The sequence below is a fragment of the Tachypleus tridentatus genome, chromosome 7 (genome assembly GCF_004210375.1).
Source record: "Tachypleus tridentatus isolate NWPU-2018 chromosome 7, ASM421037v1, whole genome shotgun sequence".
In the NCBI taxonomy this organism is placed as follows: Eukaryota; Metazoa; Arthropoda; class Merostomata; order Xiphosura; family Limulidae; genus Tachypleus; species Tachypleus tridentatus.
In genome coordinates, this window is record NC_134831.1 from 30,298,877 (window position 1) to 30,315,507 (window position 16,631).

A 16,631-nucleotide genomic window follows, 5' to 3' on the forward strand; every position below is an offset into this window, starting at 1 on the left:
CAGGTAGGATTGTAGTGATACATCACAAAATGACATTTCAAGTAACTAAAAATGATATAATCTTGCTAGTGATGCAGTTTTAAATGTCTCCAGCAGTTCAGTAAAGGAATTAAGAGCTAGCCTTAAATGTTGTCTCATTCTTATAGACAAAATATTTTGAAGAAATAAATCTCTTGCAAATAGCAATCTCAAACCTTTACATACTTTTTTGTAAGTTAAGTGGGTATCTCTTAGAAAGTACATTCAAACTGTTTTATTGTTACGTTTTTAGAAATGTTTTTATTTCACAAAGTACGTGTGATTAACAACTAATTCAATATTTAAACACGTATTATATTTCCAGTATTTTCATTTAATATACTTTTCACATTACTGGTGATTGAGGAAGGTTAGCTTCACATAATAACACTGAAAAAATATTATGGTATAAAAGGAAGTTTTATAGAAGCATAAAATAATAAAATATACATAATAAAATACACTGCTAAAACTATGAAAACAAATCTGAAGTTGAAAAGATTGGTTTCACTTTCCATATATCAGATTACTTTAATGTTACTTTTTCAGTGTTTGTTACATTCTTTTAACATGGAAATGAAAACAACAAAGTAGATGTTTTATAACCATAAGTTCCCTAATGTTACATGAATGACTAAATATTCAGTACAAAATGATAGAGATTTAAGAAAAAATATTACTTTGTAGTAACTTTAAAATTTACAAATCTGGATTACTTTTATTAGATCTTACTAGTTTTTTTGTGTGTCAAACACAAGAACAATAATTTTGTTCCAATTATTATTTTTTTGGATTATATTCAGGGTTTTGGTTACACTCAAAGACTATTCTCCTCACTTTTATCAATCAACAAAATTAATAATACTCAACAGCCTCAATGACTATAGAATCACCCTATTAGTGGAAACATAGCATTCTGATCACAACCTTCTGCCAGGACATGAGCTGTCTGCAGTACTGTTTTGCCATCACTAGTTTGCTCTACAATCTGAATGGTTCGGTAACCCTTATTTACATCATTAATAGATTCTAAAGTCTGTTGACTGTTTAAATAAATTACAGGAGCAAGGCTGTCTTCTTCAGATTTGGGAAGGTGAACCAACACAGATGAATCTGTAGTCTTGTCTTTGTCATCTTCTTGAACATACACCACAAATGGCATTTCTGCCACTTCTACTCCGTCATCTTCATTCTCAGTAGTTTCAGTAACAAGAGTTACAGTTTGTGCAAGCTGACTGGAAGAGTCATCTTCTGTAGTTTCCATAGCAGTCATAGGGTCATCCACTTCCTGGCTGTCCCCCTGGTCCTCCAGTACAGACTGTGAAAGTTCAATACTTTCATATCGTACCATCTGAAGTCTGCAGTAACCTTCTTTGTCTTGTTGGTACCTATAATTTTATAAAATTTATATTATTACATCAGAAATATTACTTCTCTCACAGAAGATTTAATTATTGTTCTCTTTCATCATAATTATTTTGTGCCCTGTACATAGTAAGTGTTATTTTCATAACACTACAAGCCAGCTGTAGATAAAGACATTTGTGTATTTGGCTTGTATTAAAATTCACATAACAGTAGTGTCTTTATAAGGGGGGCAACTTTGTAAACACTCATTCACATTATAACCAATGAAACTGCAAATCTTGAATACCACTTCTCAACTTATTAACACACATTTCTTGCAAGTTACAAAATATTTTTGATTACAGAAATGTTAATCTATATGCATAAATGAATAATCAGTCATTTCTATAAATTATTGTAATTTCCATTGCTGCCTCTGTATTTTAAGAGTATATTTATAAAGACCAAAGGCATAAAAGTTCATCTGATATGCATCAGGGGACTTGAATGACATATGGTCAAATAGGATTGTTGTGATACCAGTAAATTCACAAAATACTAAAATGGAAACTGCTATTAATACTGAGATGTAACTGTAAATTTGCAAACCTTCGGTTTGCTTTTTTGTTCAAATTGTTTTGCTGTCATTAAGTATGCTTCACACAATTTTTTTGAAAATGTCCTGTTTACACTAACATTTTTCCTTGCTATTGTTCAGCACATTTCCTTAGCCATAAAGCCAAATGGTTGTGAATTTGCTGAGTCAAACATACTGCTTATTATGCTATGGCTTACATCTTTGATTATAAAAGCTATTATCATAAAATGTGATCAACTAAGTGTAGTCCAAGAAATGAAGGTCTGAGCCCTACTAAGTCAACTCAAGAATTACGGTTGTAAAATAAAAATCAATTGAGGTTCTTTCATACCAGTTTTATTCCTGCAACCATCTATTATTGCATCCTATTTAAATTTTTTTAGGCATAAAATGATGCTAGTTAAATATCTTTATAAAATATAAATAGTAATTTGTTTAACAAAACAGCTGTATAGTATTTTATTTCTCTTAATAGCAATTTTCTTAATTCAAATACAAGTAAGATGTTTGGATTTTAAAATGAAATTTATTTTTAGTAACTCAAAAAAGTGAGTTTAATCCATTTTGTTAGGTCTAATAAGCTTTCAAATTTGCTGGCTTGGGAAACTTATACCACACAATGCTGTTTTACATAAAATGAAAGCCTGAATCCAGAAACAGCAGTAAGAAATAATTACCACTACTGGTTTCTATAGTTTGCAAAGTAACAAAAACACTTCAAAAATCCCTTAAAATCTCTGTCACTGTCATGAAGAAAGATGATGTCAAACAATCATAAAATCTAGTAATTTTAACAAACTCACTTGAAATGACAGAAAAAGAGTGTGGAACTATGTTAAAATATTGAACTTAAGACAAGTTGTTGTGGTTAGCAATCCAACTTAACTGAAAGAAAATTATTGTGAAGAATATTTCATACCTCAATTTGATTTCAAAAAATAATGGCATTGAATTATTGCAGACAAACGACAGAGAAAGATGAAGAAAGTGGAGCTCAAGAAATATTCAGTCAAACATTTTAATCACATCACTAGCCTAAATGGTGGAAATAGTTCAGAACAGCCAGTTGTAATACTGTTAGATATTACAATTAGAATTTTACACAAGCAGTTAGTAATTAAAAAAAACATTTTATAAAGCTATTTCATTGTTTGCTTAAAATAATGGTTCCCTACCTGAATCTAACATGTCCAGAAGGCCAACGAAAATGATGGACTTTCCTCAAGTGCTTTGTTAAATAGGCTCCACGAGAGAAAGTTTTCTCACAAACATGACAGAGGTAGAAATGGCTATTTAGGCCCTGTTGCAATAGTGGCAAAGAAAAAATAGATTTATGTTACAACATGTATTTTACACAAAACTGATTCAGAAATGTTACATTTTATTAATACTGTTTCTTATTTGACAGTAATAACTTCTCTTAATATGAATCTTGACTGAATTATCCAGTCCTTTGTAATATTTGGCTAAATAAACAATTTTTAAACAGTAATTTAAACTTTACAGTTTTCAAATTAAACTAAGCAGAAAGAAACTGAATGTTATAACATAAACTTTCTCTTTTGGTTTTATAATCACAGGTTTAAATTGTTTGCTATGAATGTTTATTTTTAAACCAATAGTAATTAGATCAAATAATGATGTTTAGTGTCAAAGAAAGACCAAAATGTTTTGCATTTTTGAAAGCCTGACTAACTGTAGAATCTTTTACATACATAGATACATATATATATTGTGAACTATGATGTTGTCTTCCAGGTGAACAGACATTAACAACGTTGATAGCAAATTTTATTTTGCAAGCAGGATATTCTACACTAAATTGTTAGGAATTAACCACACACACTGTTATTCACATTTCAAAATGTGGTGCAACTTAAAGAATAAAAATGTAGTTTTACTTGTGTTATTGTTGAGCAGCTCTTAGCAGTTACTTTTCACAGTGAGTGGTATAAGTAGCTCAGAGCTATGACTTTAAGTAAAGCCAAAGTGCAATATAATTAACCTTTCCGAAGTCCATAAAATAATTTCCTGTCACTGGGATACAGATACTTTTGCTTGTATTTTATAAATTGTTTAATTTGTGTGTGCATTGTAAGATGTGTTTCTGAAGACATTCACTGTACAAGGATCAACTTCTACAACAGTAAAAAACAAAAGTGGCATGGAGATACATCATACACTGAAAACTATAAATATTCCAAGAATTCTTCTAAGAGTCGACATTCTCTGGAAATAACAACTTCCACAAAACTCCATGCAGCTCACAGAATTCATTACAAGACCACAGGATTGCCAACTAACTTTGTTAAAGTCGTGACCAACAATAAACAGGTAGGTGATTTTATACTTAACTAAGGATGTACCCTACAATATTTTCATTTTAGTACCAAACGTCCCCGACATCGAGCAACATCCAGTAAGCTTTTCTTCTTCATGTACGTCAATTATCTCTGCTGCAAGCAGCAATACTTTAATTAATGCTAAGAAGAAAGACAAAGATACTCCAACCAATGTTGATGTTACCCTTCAGTAGTGACCAAACCAAAGAAGACAGCTTTATGCCAGGCTCAACCTATGCTTGTTAAGACTACAGACGTATCAACCGCTACAGATATCAACATCATGTTCTGCAAGAAGACACCAACTGTCCCAGACCAAAATAGAACGACTCACTGAGACAGATAGAATCAATCAATGAGTTTTGTATCCATGAACTGCCTATCTTTATCCTCCTGGTGCCATAGATCGATTGCAGACCTAACACATTTTATCATTGTATATTTTTTGTTATAAGCTTTACTAACTCTTATTTTCTTTCCAGCAACTTTTGGGCACGGTCAGGGTAGATTTTTTTGGCACCTTGAACATGAAAGTGGGTTTTCTCAGGGTACTCTCAAGAAGAGATGCAAAGTGTTAACTTGAAATACCTACCATGAATTTTATTATTATTAATAAGAGATTCTTGAAAAAAATCAGGATCACCACTTTGAACATTTTCTAACTTTGCAAAGAATTATGTATGGCTTTAATATTTGAGAACATGTTCCAGAGAATATTGCTCAGGTGTGAGAAGTAGATCAAGTAAGCATAACCAGTTGAAAATATTTCATGAAATTTGTTATTTCTGACCACATTTGATATTGTTCTGTGATATTCTTAGAAAAAACACTAACAATAGATTAAATACACATAACTGTTGATAGATGGAGGAACTAAGTTTGTACATTTTTCATATCAACACAAAGAGGCAAAAGTGACAATGAAACACTTACCTCATGTTCATGACGCATATGGTTATTTAAGCAAGTGTTAGAACGGGTAGAATAATCACAATTTATTGCAGGACATTCATAAACTGCATTAGGATTGTGGACTTGCATATGTTTGCGTAGGTCATATATTCTTTTGCACCTATTAAAACAAATTAATGATATTTTACTTCATAATTAGACAGTATTCATAGAAACACATACTTCATTTACTTTCAGTAAAATATAGTAAAAAGTTCAAATCATGTACAACATTTTATCCTAGTTAAATGTACACTATAATAATTTTTATTGATGTAACTGATAAAATACTTCTAACACACTTTTCAAATATAATAGGCTGGAATTACTTTATTTTTAATTAAAAAGTCAATACTTTTGCCAAATTGTTACAAAGTTGTAAGTTGTAAAAGCAAAAGTGGCATAAAAATTTACAAATAATGGAATTATCTGTAATTTGTTTCAGGGATAGCAAAAATACATTTTTAAAAGGTGAAACTAGTTTTAAAATGTAGTTTACAAATACTGAAAACATGTTCTTATCATTGTGAGGTCCAGGTAACTCATATTACTCAGATCTCAGCAGTTAGCTTCTTTATCTTAACATGATCAGTGGAATTGAACTATACACAACATTTATGTGGCACTTTTAAAGTGTTTTAGTTACAATTTCATGATACACTATTTAAACTTTTATAAGTGTAAAATTTAAAGTTTACCAGTTTTTTATGGTACTTTAATTAATAAAAACATGAAATACACAAGAAGTACAACCTATTATTTAAATACAGACTATTTTGTCAGGTAAAGAGAGAACAGTTTTTAAATAAATAAGTTAAAGAAAACACTAACATCTATATATTATAGGCATAAACTGCAATTTGTAACAGATGCAGTAAGTTATGTGAGTGAAGTTGTGATCACAGGTATGTAACTGGCTATCTTTGACGTCACATGTCACAGCAACTATTAGTGAGAGACAATTCTATAGTTAAAATCTTTTAGCTTTTGAACAAGTACCAGTTTCTACAAGAAGTACAAAAAATAACCACATAAGACGTGAATTTAACAGATCTGATGGGCATCTAAGTTATCTTGTGAGCCATTACATCAGTTATTTTACAATTTTAATGAAATAAGCTGAAAAAGAGATGGTTTATATATATAATACAATATTAAAAAGTTTATAAGCACATCAAGTATAATTTCTAACTTAGTTTGAAAAGGATAACATTTACATATTTCTCTTGAAGCAAAACATCTGTAAAGACTAAATAAAATTGTTATACTAAAACATATCTACACATCATGCTTTAAATAGAGACTACGAGCCCCGCATTTTTAAAATTATTAGAAAAATATTAAACATTAGTGGAAAAAAGGAAGACGTAATGAGTGACCTAATAAAAACAGGCTTTATTATGTTGGATGATTTATTGCTTATTTGCTACACAAGGGCTAAATATAATATACACCCTATTAATTTAAACTTACAGACTAGATGGAAGGCAGTTTACACTCCACAACACACACACTGCATTCAATAAAACTACTTTTGGTCAAAGAGACTTGATCATAATCCTTACATCACACCTGCAACCCAAAGTGTATTTCTTTTAGCAATGGGATGCAATCTTGGATTCTTAGATCTACAGTCCAGCATGCTAATTTGACAAGCCATGTCCAGTTGAGATTTAATTAATCTTAATGATAAAAATTAATTACATTTCTACCACTCACCTGGAATCACAGTACTGACAAGAAAATGGACGTTCCTCTGAATGTCTATAAATTATGTGACCTTGTAAGCTTGATGGTGTTGGGCAGGTCATGTCACATAAAGGGCACTTGTACTGGTTAACTATCAAATTTAACATCGATTTCAACTTATTAAATTTACTATTTTTTTATTATTCAAGAAAAGAAATAATTTAATAATTGCAAAAGAGTGTAGCAAGTATCTGTGACAAAATAAAAACTATCTACATGTTCTTTATAGGATATAAAAATTAATACTTGCAATGTGAGTTCATAATTTAATGACATCTTAAATCAACAAAGCTCAGTTCTTAACTGGAAAATTTACTACAGTTATGGGAAATTTTATTGCATTCATCAGATGTCAAATATACATGTGATGATTTACTCATCTCTTCTGTAGAAATTGGAAGAAAATGTTAATCCTTCATAAAAGTTTGAAAAGATTAAAATGAGAAAAACAAAGCTTATATGCACTAATATTTTATATTTACTACTGTGTAAACTTGAAAATGCAACATCTACAAAGTCACCACAATCTTTATTGAATGAAACAAGTTTCACAATCAAGCACACATTATCGAAATCTCATTTATGATTATCACCTTAAAGCCATATTTTTTTTTCACAGAATTATAAATGGGACTCATATACTCCAGTGGTATTTCAAATGCATTTCAAGTTATGCAGATTCCTTGTTGGTAATAGTTTTTAATAAGATATAAATGTGACATGAAAAGAATGTAAACAAAAACACCACAGCAATTTGATTAATGCTGCCAATTACAGCTGAATTTTTTTAACTATTTAACATATGCAAATATGACCCAATTTGCATACTCTCAACATGATTAATTGCAATATAATTTTGTGTTAAGAAATATTCAGTGAAAAAGGTTTTAATTATTGTCTGTTTTCTGTTAAAAAGAATACGAGTCTTTGCAGAAAACAAGTGATTAAGCAAACTTAATAAAATGCAAGGTAAATATATTTTAAAAGCAGGTATGAGTTTATTTTTTGAAGGTTTAAAACACTGGAAAATATAAAAATATCCCATACTGAATAGCCTGGGAAAAAAAGAATTAACCACGTTATGGGCTTTTTAATTTACATTAAAAATTTAATTATATTACTTTATCAGTGTATGTCAATAAACTTGGCACCAAAATGTCATTTATAATTCAAATTTTTATATTAGTTCTTTTTATTTCTTAATTTCAGATGGAAATATTCAAATAAATTGTCAATTATTATTTCAATGTATAACAAGATATTTATTCACTCCTAACTGCTTATATGAGATATCCTTCTGACTCTTATATGAACTCCTAAATTTCACATAAATTACAAACTAAGACAATCTAAAATCAAAGTTTAAATATTCTTGCTTTATTGAGATGTAAGCCAGAAATTCGAGCTCTCATGCTATGCCTGGCTACTGAGTCTTGTCTTTTAAAAAAATGCAAATAATTATTCTTGAAACTGGATATAGGATTGTTTATAATCAATGTAGATCAGGGGTTCCCAACCGGTGCGTCGCGACCCCCCAAGGGGTCGCAAAGCCTTGGCAGGGGAGTCGTGTAGCCTTGTTAGAAGTAGCTTGGGATAACATTAATTTTATTTCATCAATTACATTTTCATGCTCTTACATTTTTTTTTGTTTCGGTGCAAAGCAAAACGTGTGCTACGTTAGTTCAATGTCATTAGGTGATATTATGGGTGTATGTGTGCGTGCCTGTGAGTGAATGTGACTGTGTGAATGTGTATGTGTCTGCAACTGTATGTATGTGTGTACTAGTGAGTAGCGAGTATGTGAGTGCACGCACATGTATGTATGCTTGTGTGTGTGTGTGCTCGCTGTCGACACGTGAGTCACATGTTCGTTGCTGATTGGTGGATGACGAATCGCGCGACTGGCCACGCGCCCTTCCCTCCCAATACTTACCCCATCATTACTCTACCTGCACCCCCACAAGTAGTCAGTGTAAGATCTACAGTTGCCAAAGCGTTCATTATTCAACATTTTTATTTTATTTTAACAAGGAGATAAGTAAGCAGTAGAGGTGAGTTGTGTCCATGGCTAAACGGCGCAGATACTCAGAATGCAACCTCAACATTGGCTTCACCACTGTGCTTGCCAACGACGACATCGAGAAACCACAGTGTGTTTTGTGCCATGCTGTCCTGAGTGCAGAGTCAATGAAACCATCAAAACTCAAGCGTCATCTCGAGATGAAACATCCAGAACACGCAAAGAAGGGTTTGGATTTCTTCAAACGGCATGAACGGTGTCTTAAAAGCCAAAGAATCGATAGAAGTGGGTCATTTCAGCAGCAGAGTGCAGCCGTAGTGGAAGCTTCATATGAGATTGCATTCGAAATTGCTAAACAAAAAAAGCCTCAAACGATTGGAGAAACACTTCTTAAACCCTGCATGATGAAAGCAGTAAATCTTATTCTTGGAGAAGCCAGTGCAAAGAAAATGCAGCAAGTATCCCTGTCAAATAATACTATACAGAGGCGCATTTCTAAAATGTCTATGGATGTGAAGAAACAGGTTTTGACTGAAATCAAGGGTTCCCTTTTGTTCTCCTTTCGGCTCGAGGAGTCAACAGATGTAAGTTCATGTTCTCAGTTGCTTGTCTTTGTGAGATACATTAATTCAGGTGAAATCAAAGACGAATTCTTATTCTGCAGTGCACTTGAAACCACAACAAAAGCTGATGATGACATGGAAAAAGTTTCAACTTTTTTTCAAGACGAAGATCTTCAATGGGATAACGTGTGTGGGGTTTGTACGGATGGGGCACCGGCTATGCTGGGATCGAAATCAGGATTCCAGTCGAGAGTGAAAAAGTTAGCACCTCAAGCAAAGGGCATCTACTGCATGATTCACCGATATGCTCTCTCGCCAGTAAGACTCTCCCTGCCTCTCTGCAGGAAGTGCTTGAATCTGTAATCAAAATTGTACATTATGTGAAGACTCAAGCACTCAACACTTGCCTATTCAAAGAACTATGCAAAGACATGAAGTCCTTCTCTTCTACACAGCAGTACGCTGGTTGTCGAAAAGAAACGTTATTAATCGTGTCTTTGAAATGAAAGATGAAATAAAGCTATTCCTGGAGACTCAAGAAAGGAAAGATCTTGTAGCTCACTTCGAAGATGAAGCATGGAATAAAAGGGTTGCGTACCTAGCTGACATTTTTGACCAGCTGAACAAGCTCAATTTGAAGCTTCAAGGGAAACACATGTTCTTCTTTTTCAGGATAGTCTTCGGGCCTTTGTTTCCAAACTGCAGAACTGGCGTCGGAAAACCAATCTTGGAAACATCGCTATGTTTGAAAAACTTTGTGGAGTGACGGGTGAGTCTCAGATCCAACTGGATCAGTTCCTCAAGGATGAGATTACTGAACATCTTCAGTCTCTAGAAAAGGAAGTCAAGCGTTACTTCCCTGAGCTATCACAGGAACAGGAGGCACTGGTAAGGAACCCATTTTGTACTGAACTTGATGTATTTAGCATCCCAGATGATATCCAAGATGAATTTCTGGATCTAAGGAACGACTCTTCAGCTCGTGATCTCTTCAAGGTGAAATCCGTGACTCAGTTCTGGTGTGCTATGTATCAGTCATACTCCAAAGTCAGCATGATAGCTTTACGTGTCCTTGTTCCATTTGCTTCTACCTACTTGTGCGAGGCAGGATTTTCCACTCTTGTCAATATAAAAACAAAGAATAGGAACAGATTGGATGTTGGAGGTGACATGAGACTGGCTCTAACAAACACTCGGCCACGAATTTCAAAGCTTGCTGCTGAAATGCAACATCAGGCATCTCACTAGCTGGGTTGGATAGCTGTTCAAACCTATGTTAATATTATTTTAAGAAATATATGTTCTTTTTGTGAATTCAGGTTGGACCAATGTGATTTAACTTGCTAATAAATAATTACAGAAATTTTTAAATATTTTTTTAGATGTTTCTTTCCCTCTTCTTCACAGAAAATAAAAGAAAAATTAAGCTGCTGATAGTAAGCCCTAAGTAGGGGGTCACATGGGTTTCAAAGTTTTAGGTAGTGGGTCGCGAGTGCCAAAAGGTTGGGAACCCCTGATGTAGATTTTAATTTACCCAGTTCTTTAAAGACTAGCTCTTTCAGTCAGAAGTTTACAAATTCTTCACCCTATAGTTTCACTCATTGCTATTATGTTATTCACAAATGAGATACCAGATATACGGTATGTAATAGCTTATACCAGCCAAGTATGGTCTAAGTATTAGTTGTTTGTATAACATTAAATTACAATAAGAGTGTAAATGGTCTTAAACAAATTTCTCTTTTCTGGTGCTACATGGGTTTCCAGTAAGAATATAACATCTTGACTGCACATCTGCTTTTCACTCTATAACAGAGCTCATTAGCTGATTAAGCATGCAACTCATACAACATAAATCCAAACATTACTGATCAACAAATCATGCTTTGGTATCCATAGACATTATATACAATAATAACTAAGTTATCAATACAATGTTTGTACCCTACTATTGTACAAGTGGTGGAAGTTTGATAACAAAATAATTTAAAAAATTCTCCAAGGTCACGTGAGTCACAATCTTGGCATTCATCAATGTATACTTTAAAACAATTCCTTTGAATGAGCTTACTGGTGTGACAGTACACTAAACAAAATACAATTTTTTTTTTTATACTGGTAATTCATTGCCCAGCTCTAAGTAAATTCTGTATTAGCATCAAGAAAGAGAATTTATCTAAATCACAATTAAATTGATTAATATCATGAAAATAACAAACTGAAAATTAGTGTTTCAACTATTCAAGTGTCACATCTTACAAAAACATCAATCAAAATTGGTATTTCTAATTACCACCATTTTTAACTATTTCATCTGAGTCTCACATGAGAATAATTCATTAGAAAAATGTAATATATTAATCAGCCTACTAATTAATCAATCATAAAAATCCACTAACAGTCCAGCTGACTAGGAATAACAAATGCTTTATACCTTCAGCTATAAAATATTTAATACATAATTTTGCAGCTATTGTTTTATAGCATTATTATTAAGGCTTGGTAAAAACTTAGAATACTTTTATCCAACAAAATATTTATACTTAATATATTTATAACAAAAAGTTTGTTACAAAGTACATTATTTTACTAAAATATAGAGGAAATGAAATTACCATGGTGTCGCATATGATCTCTCAACAGACGAACAGAAGAAAACTTTTTTTGACAATATCCACACTCTTCTACCTCTTCTTCTGGAGCATCTACAAGTTGTAGAAACATTTAAATATTTTACACAGGACCACATAACACTACCAATAAATGAGCAGTGACAGTAATACATCAATCTTCTCCAAGAAGCATGGTTTACTATTCTTACATTTACAGTAAACACCCTGTCAAAAATTATTTCCGCCTCTAATGAAAATACTCATAACAAATAATATACATAACAATCTCATATTGGTTAAACTTTGTTATGCTTAGTGACTGAAATATATTTCTTATATTTGTAAACCTTAACAAAATTCTAAATTAATGCACTCTCATAATGAAACTCCATCACTTTTAGCAGAGACTGATTTAGATTTTATTTATAGGGTACAAAAGAGCTGAACTTGGGGACACAAAAACTTCAATTAAATGTGTGTAGAAGTCTACTGCTTCAGTAGTTACAATTATGTTTAGTAATTTGCAAAATGTGTTCAAAATATCTAAGTATAAAACAATATAACATTTAGTTTCTCCACTAGTTATTATCAAAATAAAAAAAAGTCAACTTTTCACATTGAGTTTTTCTTGCAGATAAAAGTAAGTATATTAGGGATGCTTGTTTTATCCTTCAATATGCCATGTAGTAAAACTAATATAAGAGTGGTATTGACAATAAAATTTCAAACCAGAGAATTAACACCCTCTTTTGGAGGAATACAAATCAAATCTTTATCTGGACACTGGTTGAAAATAATGAATGTGCAAATGACAGGCATTAACTATGTACTGTCTGCTAATGTATAAACCTGAGAAATTTTGGTGAACAAAAATTTTATCACATGCAAACCAAACATTTTAAAATAAATACAACTGTTACAAGAAAAATGAAATTTAAAGTTTCAACTGAAAAATATAATTTTCCTCAAATGCAAACTGTAGTCAAAATTAATGCTATATAGTTTTGAAATACTCATAAATGGTAAATAAATGCATAGTACAAACATGCACATAAGAAATTTTATAATTTTTGAATTAGGTTAGAAAATGCTTGTTTAAATAAGGTACACAATTGTACCTAATAAAACACTTTAACCTTTAGAAACCTCAATGATATATCTTTTGATTTCTTTTAAGTTTATTGGAGTTAGTAAAAGTTCAATAGCATTTCTAAGACAATATATATATATGGATTTAAAACCTAATATACACACACCAAGCAACAACATCTGTGGTAAGATAAACATTTTAACTGACATAGTTATTTTTGTTAATTAAATAATTATCTTATAGAAACAAAAAGTTAAATACGTGAAAATTAATGTATAGAAAATTTAATGAATACAGAATGACAAGATTTTCTGTACTGTCTTCATATTATACTATGTTACAATTAATACACACAGAAGTGAATATTAGATGAAACTAAATTTTTCAGTGATGTCGAGAAACCCACTTGTTGAGAAATTTATATGCAAAAACGGCTCGTTTGCATATAACATTGTGTTCTTCGAACACTGCAAGTCAAATAAACACAACATAACCATAGAAAACACTCAAATACTAAATAAAGAAACAAACATAAACAAACGCAAAATTAAAGAAGCCTTACTTATACAACAACTTAAACCCAAAATAAACCAATATAAAGGAATGCCTTTATACCTATATTAATATAATAAAATAAATAAAATTATATATTCAAACATCTAATACCGCCCTCTACATTTCGACACACAGTTACACAACCCCTTTCAAACATGTGGTCAGCTTCCGGCCAGTTACCTCTTTCTTTGTGAACCTGACGATGACCGAAGAAGGTCGAAACGTTGTTCGCTCTTCTAAGTAAAATATTTTCTCAACCCAAACGAGCCGTTTTTGCATATAAAAAACTAAATTTTTGTAGGTTCTTCCTCAACTGAAGCCTAACTAATCACTGTTTCATTGGAAGATTCTATTGCTGATCACCTTTTCTTTAAAGACCTTACTTAGGGGATAGGCAGTAATTTTTCTAAAAAAAACCCCCAAATGGAAAGCACAAAGGACAAGCAAGATCAGCAACATAGTTTCAAATCTGCAGATTGCAAGTCGAGCACCTTAACCACCAGGCCACACCAGCTCCACTTATGATTACCTCTCCTATTTAAAAATTACTGTATAATTGTGTTTATTAACAAAAATTAAAACAAAGAAAATGTAATATCCACTAATCTTAGGAGCAAATTCCAACCTAATAAAAAAGTAATGTAAAATGCACAATAAACCAGATGAATCATGAGCTGGGGAAAGGGCAAATTGAAGAGTCATAAATTTTTTAATTTATGTTGATGCTCACAAGGTAAAACCCTTTCTAATGATATAACATTAATCCAATTTTTTTTCTCCATCAAAAAAGGGTTACACTTTATTACAATTTAACTGATTAATAACTGAAACAGAACATAATGATAATATAATGTTAATGGCAAGAAGCAAAACAGCTTATTTTTCATTGTGACAAATTATGTTAGGGGTTGCTCTTGATAGTGGTGAAATACACCACTTTAAAAGAATATATGAAGAGAGGAAAAGAATTTCCTAAAATTAAAAAGTGGGATTTAAATTTTCTTGGCAGTGGAATGCAAGGACTACTTTGAAGGATGAAATAAATCGTTGTTATGTATTACAACAAGTTTAAGCAATAGTTACTTAGACCTATCATGTCCTCTCTTTCAGGACTTATAAATTATATACTACCTGTAACCAACATGAAAAATGTCGAGGTTTTCATCTGTAAAACAACATATCGTATTATGTTGGGCTCTGAACAGATAAGCATCAATTTTACTTACAATACAGCTTTTGTTTCCACAAGAATTGCAACAGTCAGTTTGAATGAATTTGTAACAGCTCTTGTTGCAGTTAGAAAGCGAGAAAAACTGTGACTGTTAAGAGAAAATTGTTTGCTTTTTGCATGTTATTAGTCTATGTTCTTTAGCACATCATTTAATTCAATACCATTAGTATATAAAAAAAAGGATTAAATGTCCCAGATGATCAACAACAACAAAAAAAAGTTTTTGCATTTATTTTTTATTATAAAAGCAACTAAAATGTAAAAACAGGAATTTTTTTGTTTTAGTTAAAATTAGATTAGGTAAAATAAATAATATAATAGAAACATTTCACAAGTTACTTGAAGAAGTTCGTGAGTAATATAATTCAATAACAATGTGAATTGCATGTGCCCAGAGAGATTTATAATTTATAATAGCACAGATAATAGTTAGACACAGTTCAAATGGCAAAGAAAACAATAAAATTTAATTCCAAATAGACGTATACTGTTACAAGCTTAAAGATAGCGAGGATAAACTGATGTAGTTTCATGTTACAGTTTGAAGCCATTTTAGAAAGAAAAGAAGAAAAGAGTTATTTTGACTTTCTTTTTTTGATGGTTATGAGATTGGTCAGACTGACTGATTCAGTATATAGATTTTAAGCTAATCGTTAAGTTTCTCACTGGAATGATGCTTGTACTGAAACTAAAGTTGACTATTATCTGTTCAGAACATAAAGTTATATGGTACATTATTTGATAGATAACCTTCACTTTCTATCATTTATATGTAATATACAATTAAACATAAGAGATTAACTAACATATCCTGAAAGAGAGAATGAGATAGAAAGAGTCTGATTTTCTACTGATAACTCTAACCAAATAACACTGAAGCTATAAAAATAAAAATTATGGCATTCTAAGAAATGACAATTTTATAACAAGCAATTTACATCTAATTTCTGCTCTGTCAAGAGGTGGTAGAAAAATAAAGACAAGATGCCTATAGAAAATATGTAGTGTGTGTAATTCAAGGTGTTTTTAAATATTGCCTCATACAATTAGGAACTTAAACTTATATACTATTAATATATAGACTATTATTTAATATTTTAAGCTATAGTAATTGGTATAACAAATAAAAAGTAGCTGTAAAAAATGTAAGAATGAAAGAAACTAAGATTATTCAAAACAAATACTCAACATACTCAAGGATATAACTTTATTCAAATATATTAAAAATACTTCACTAAAAAACATGATTTTTTGTAAGTGAAATATTCATAATGTTAACTGAAAGACTGAGAAATTTTGTAAAAATATACACACTATATTACAGGAATTAAATCTACAAAAACTTTAAATGAGTACAAAGAGGTCACACAGTCAGTCAAATTGGCACAGCCACCATGTTGAGAGTTAAATATACAATAGATCAGTATTACAGATACTTGATTTCCAAGAAAGGTTTGTTTTATATATCTACATGCAGGCTTAAGATTGTCCTTCACCATTATACAGATATTTAAAGAATATTCCATGTGTGTTTTTCAACAATGGCAAATAACAT

General features: G+C 31.3%; 1 protein-coding gene across 2 annotated transcripts in view; it reads right to left on the reverse strand.

The window, feature by feature from the left end:
- Positions 1-251: 251 nt before the first annotated feature.
- Positions 252-16,631, reverse strand: part of Hinfp (Histone H4 transcription factor) — a 43,589-nt gene continuing 27,209 nt past the window's right edge. For both annotated transcript variants that reach the window (XM_076510907.1, XM_076510906.1), the window contains 5 exons: positions 12,204-12,293; positions 6,976-7,096; positions 5,239-5,377; positions 3,139-3,263; positions 252-1,406 (listed from right to left, as the gene is read on the reverse strand). In XM_076510907.1, the coding sequence (XP_076367022.1) occupies positions 908-1,406; positions 3,139-3,263; positions 5,239-5,377; positions 6,976-7,096; positions 12,204-12,293 (974 nt within the window). In that variant the 3' untranslated portion in view covers positions 252-907. The remainder of the gene's footprint in view (positions 1,407-3,138; positions 3,264-5,238; positions 5,378-6,975; positions 7,097-12,203; positions 12,294-16,631) is intronic.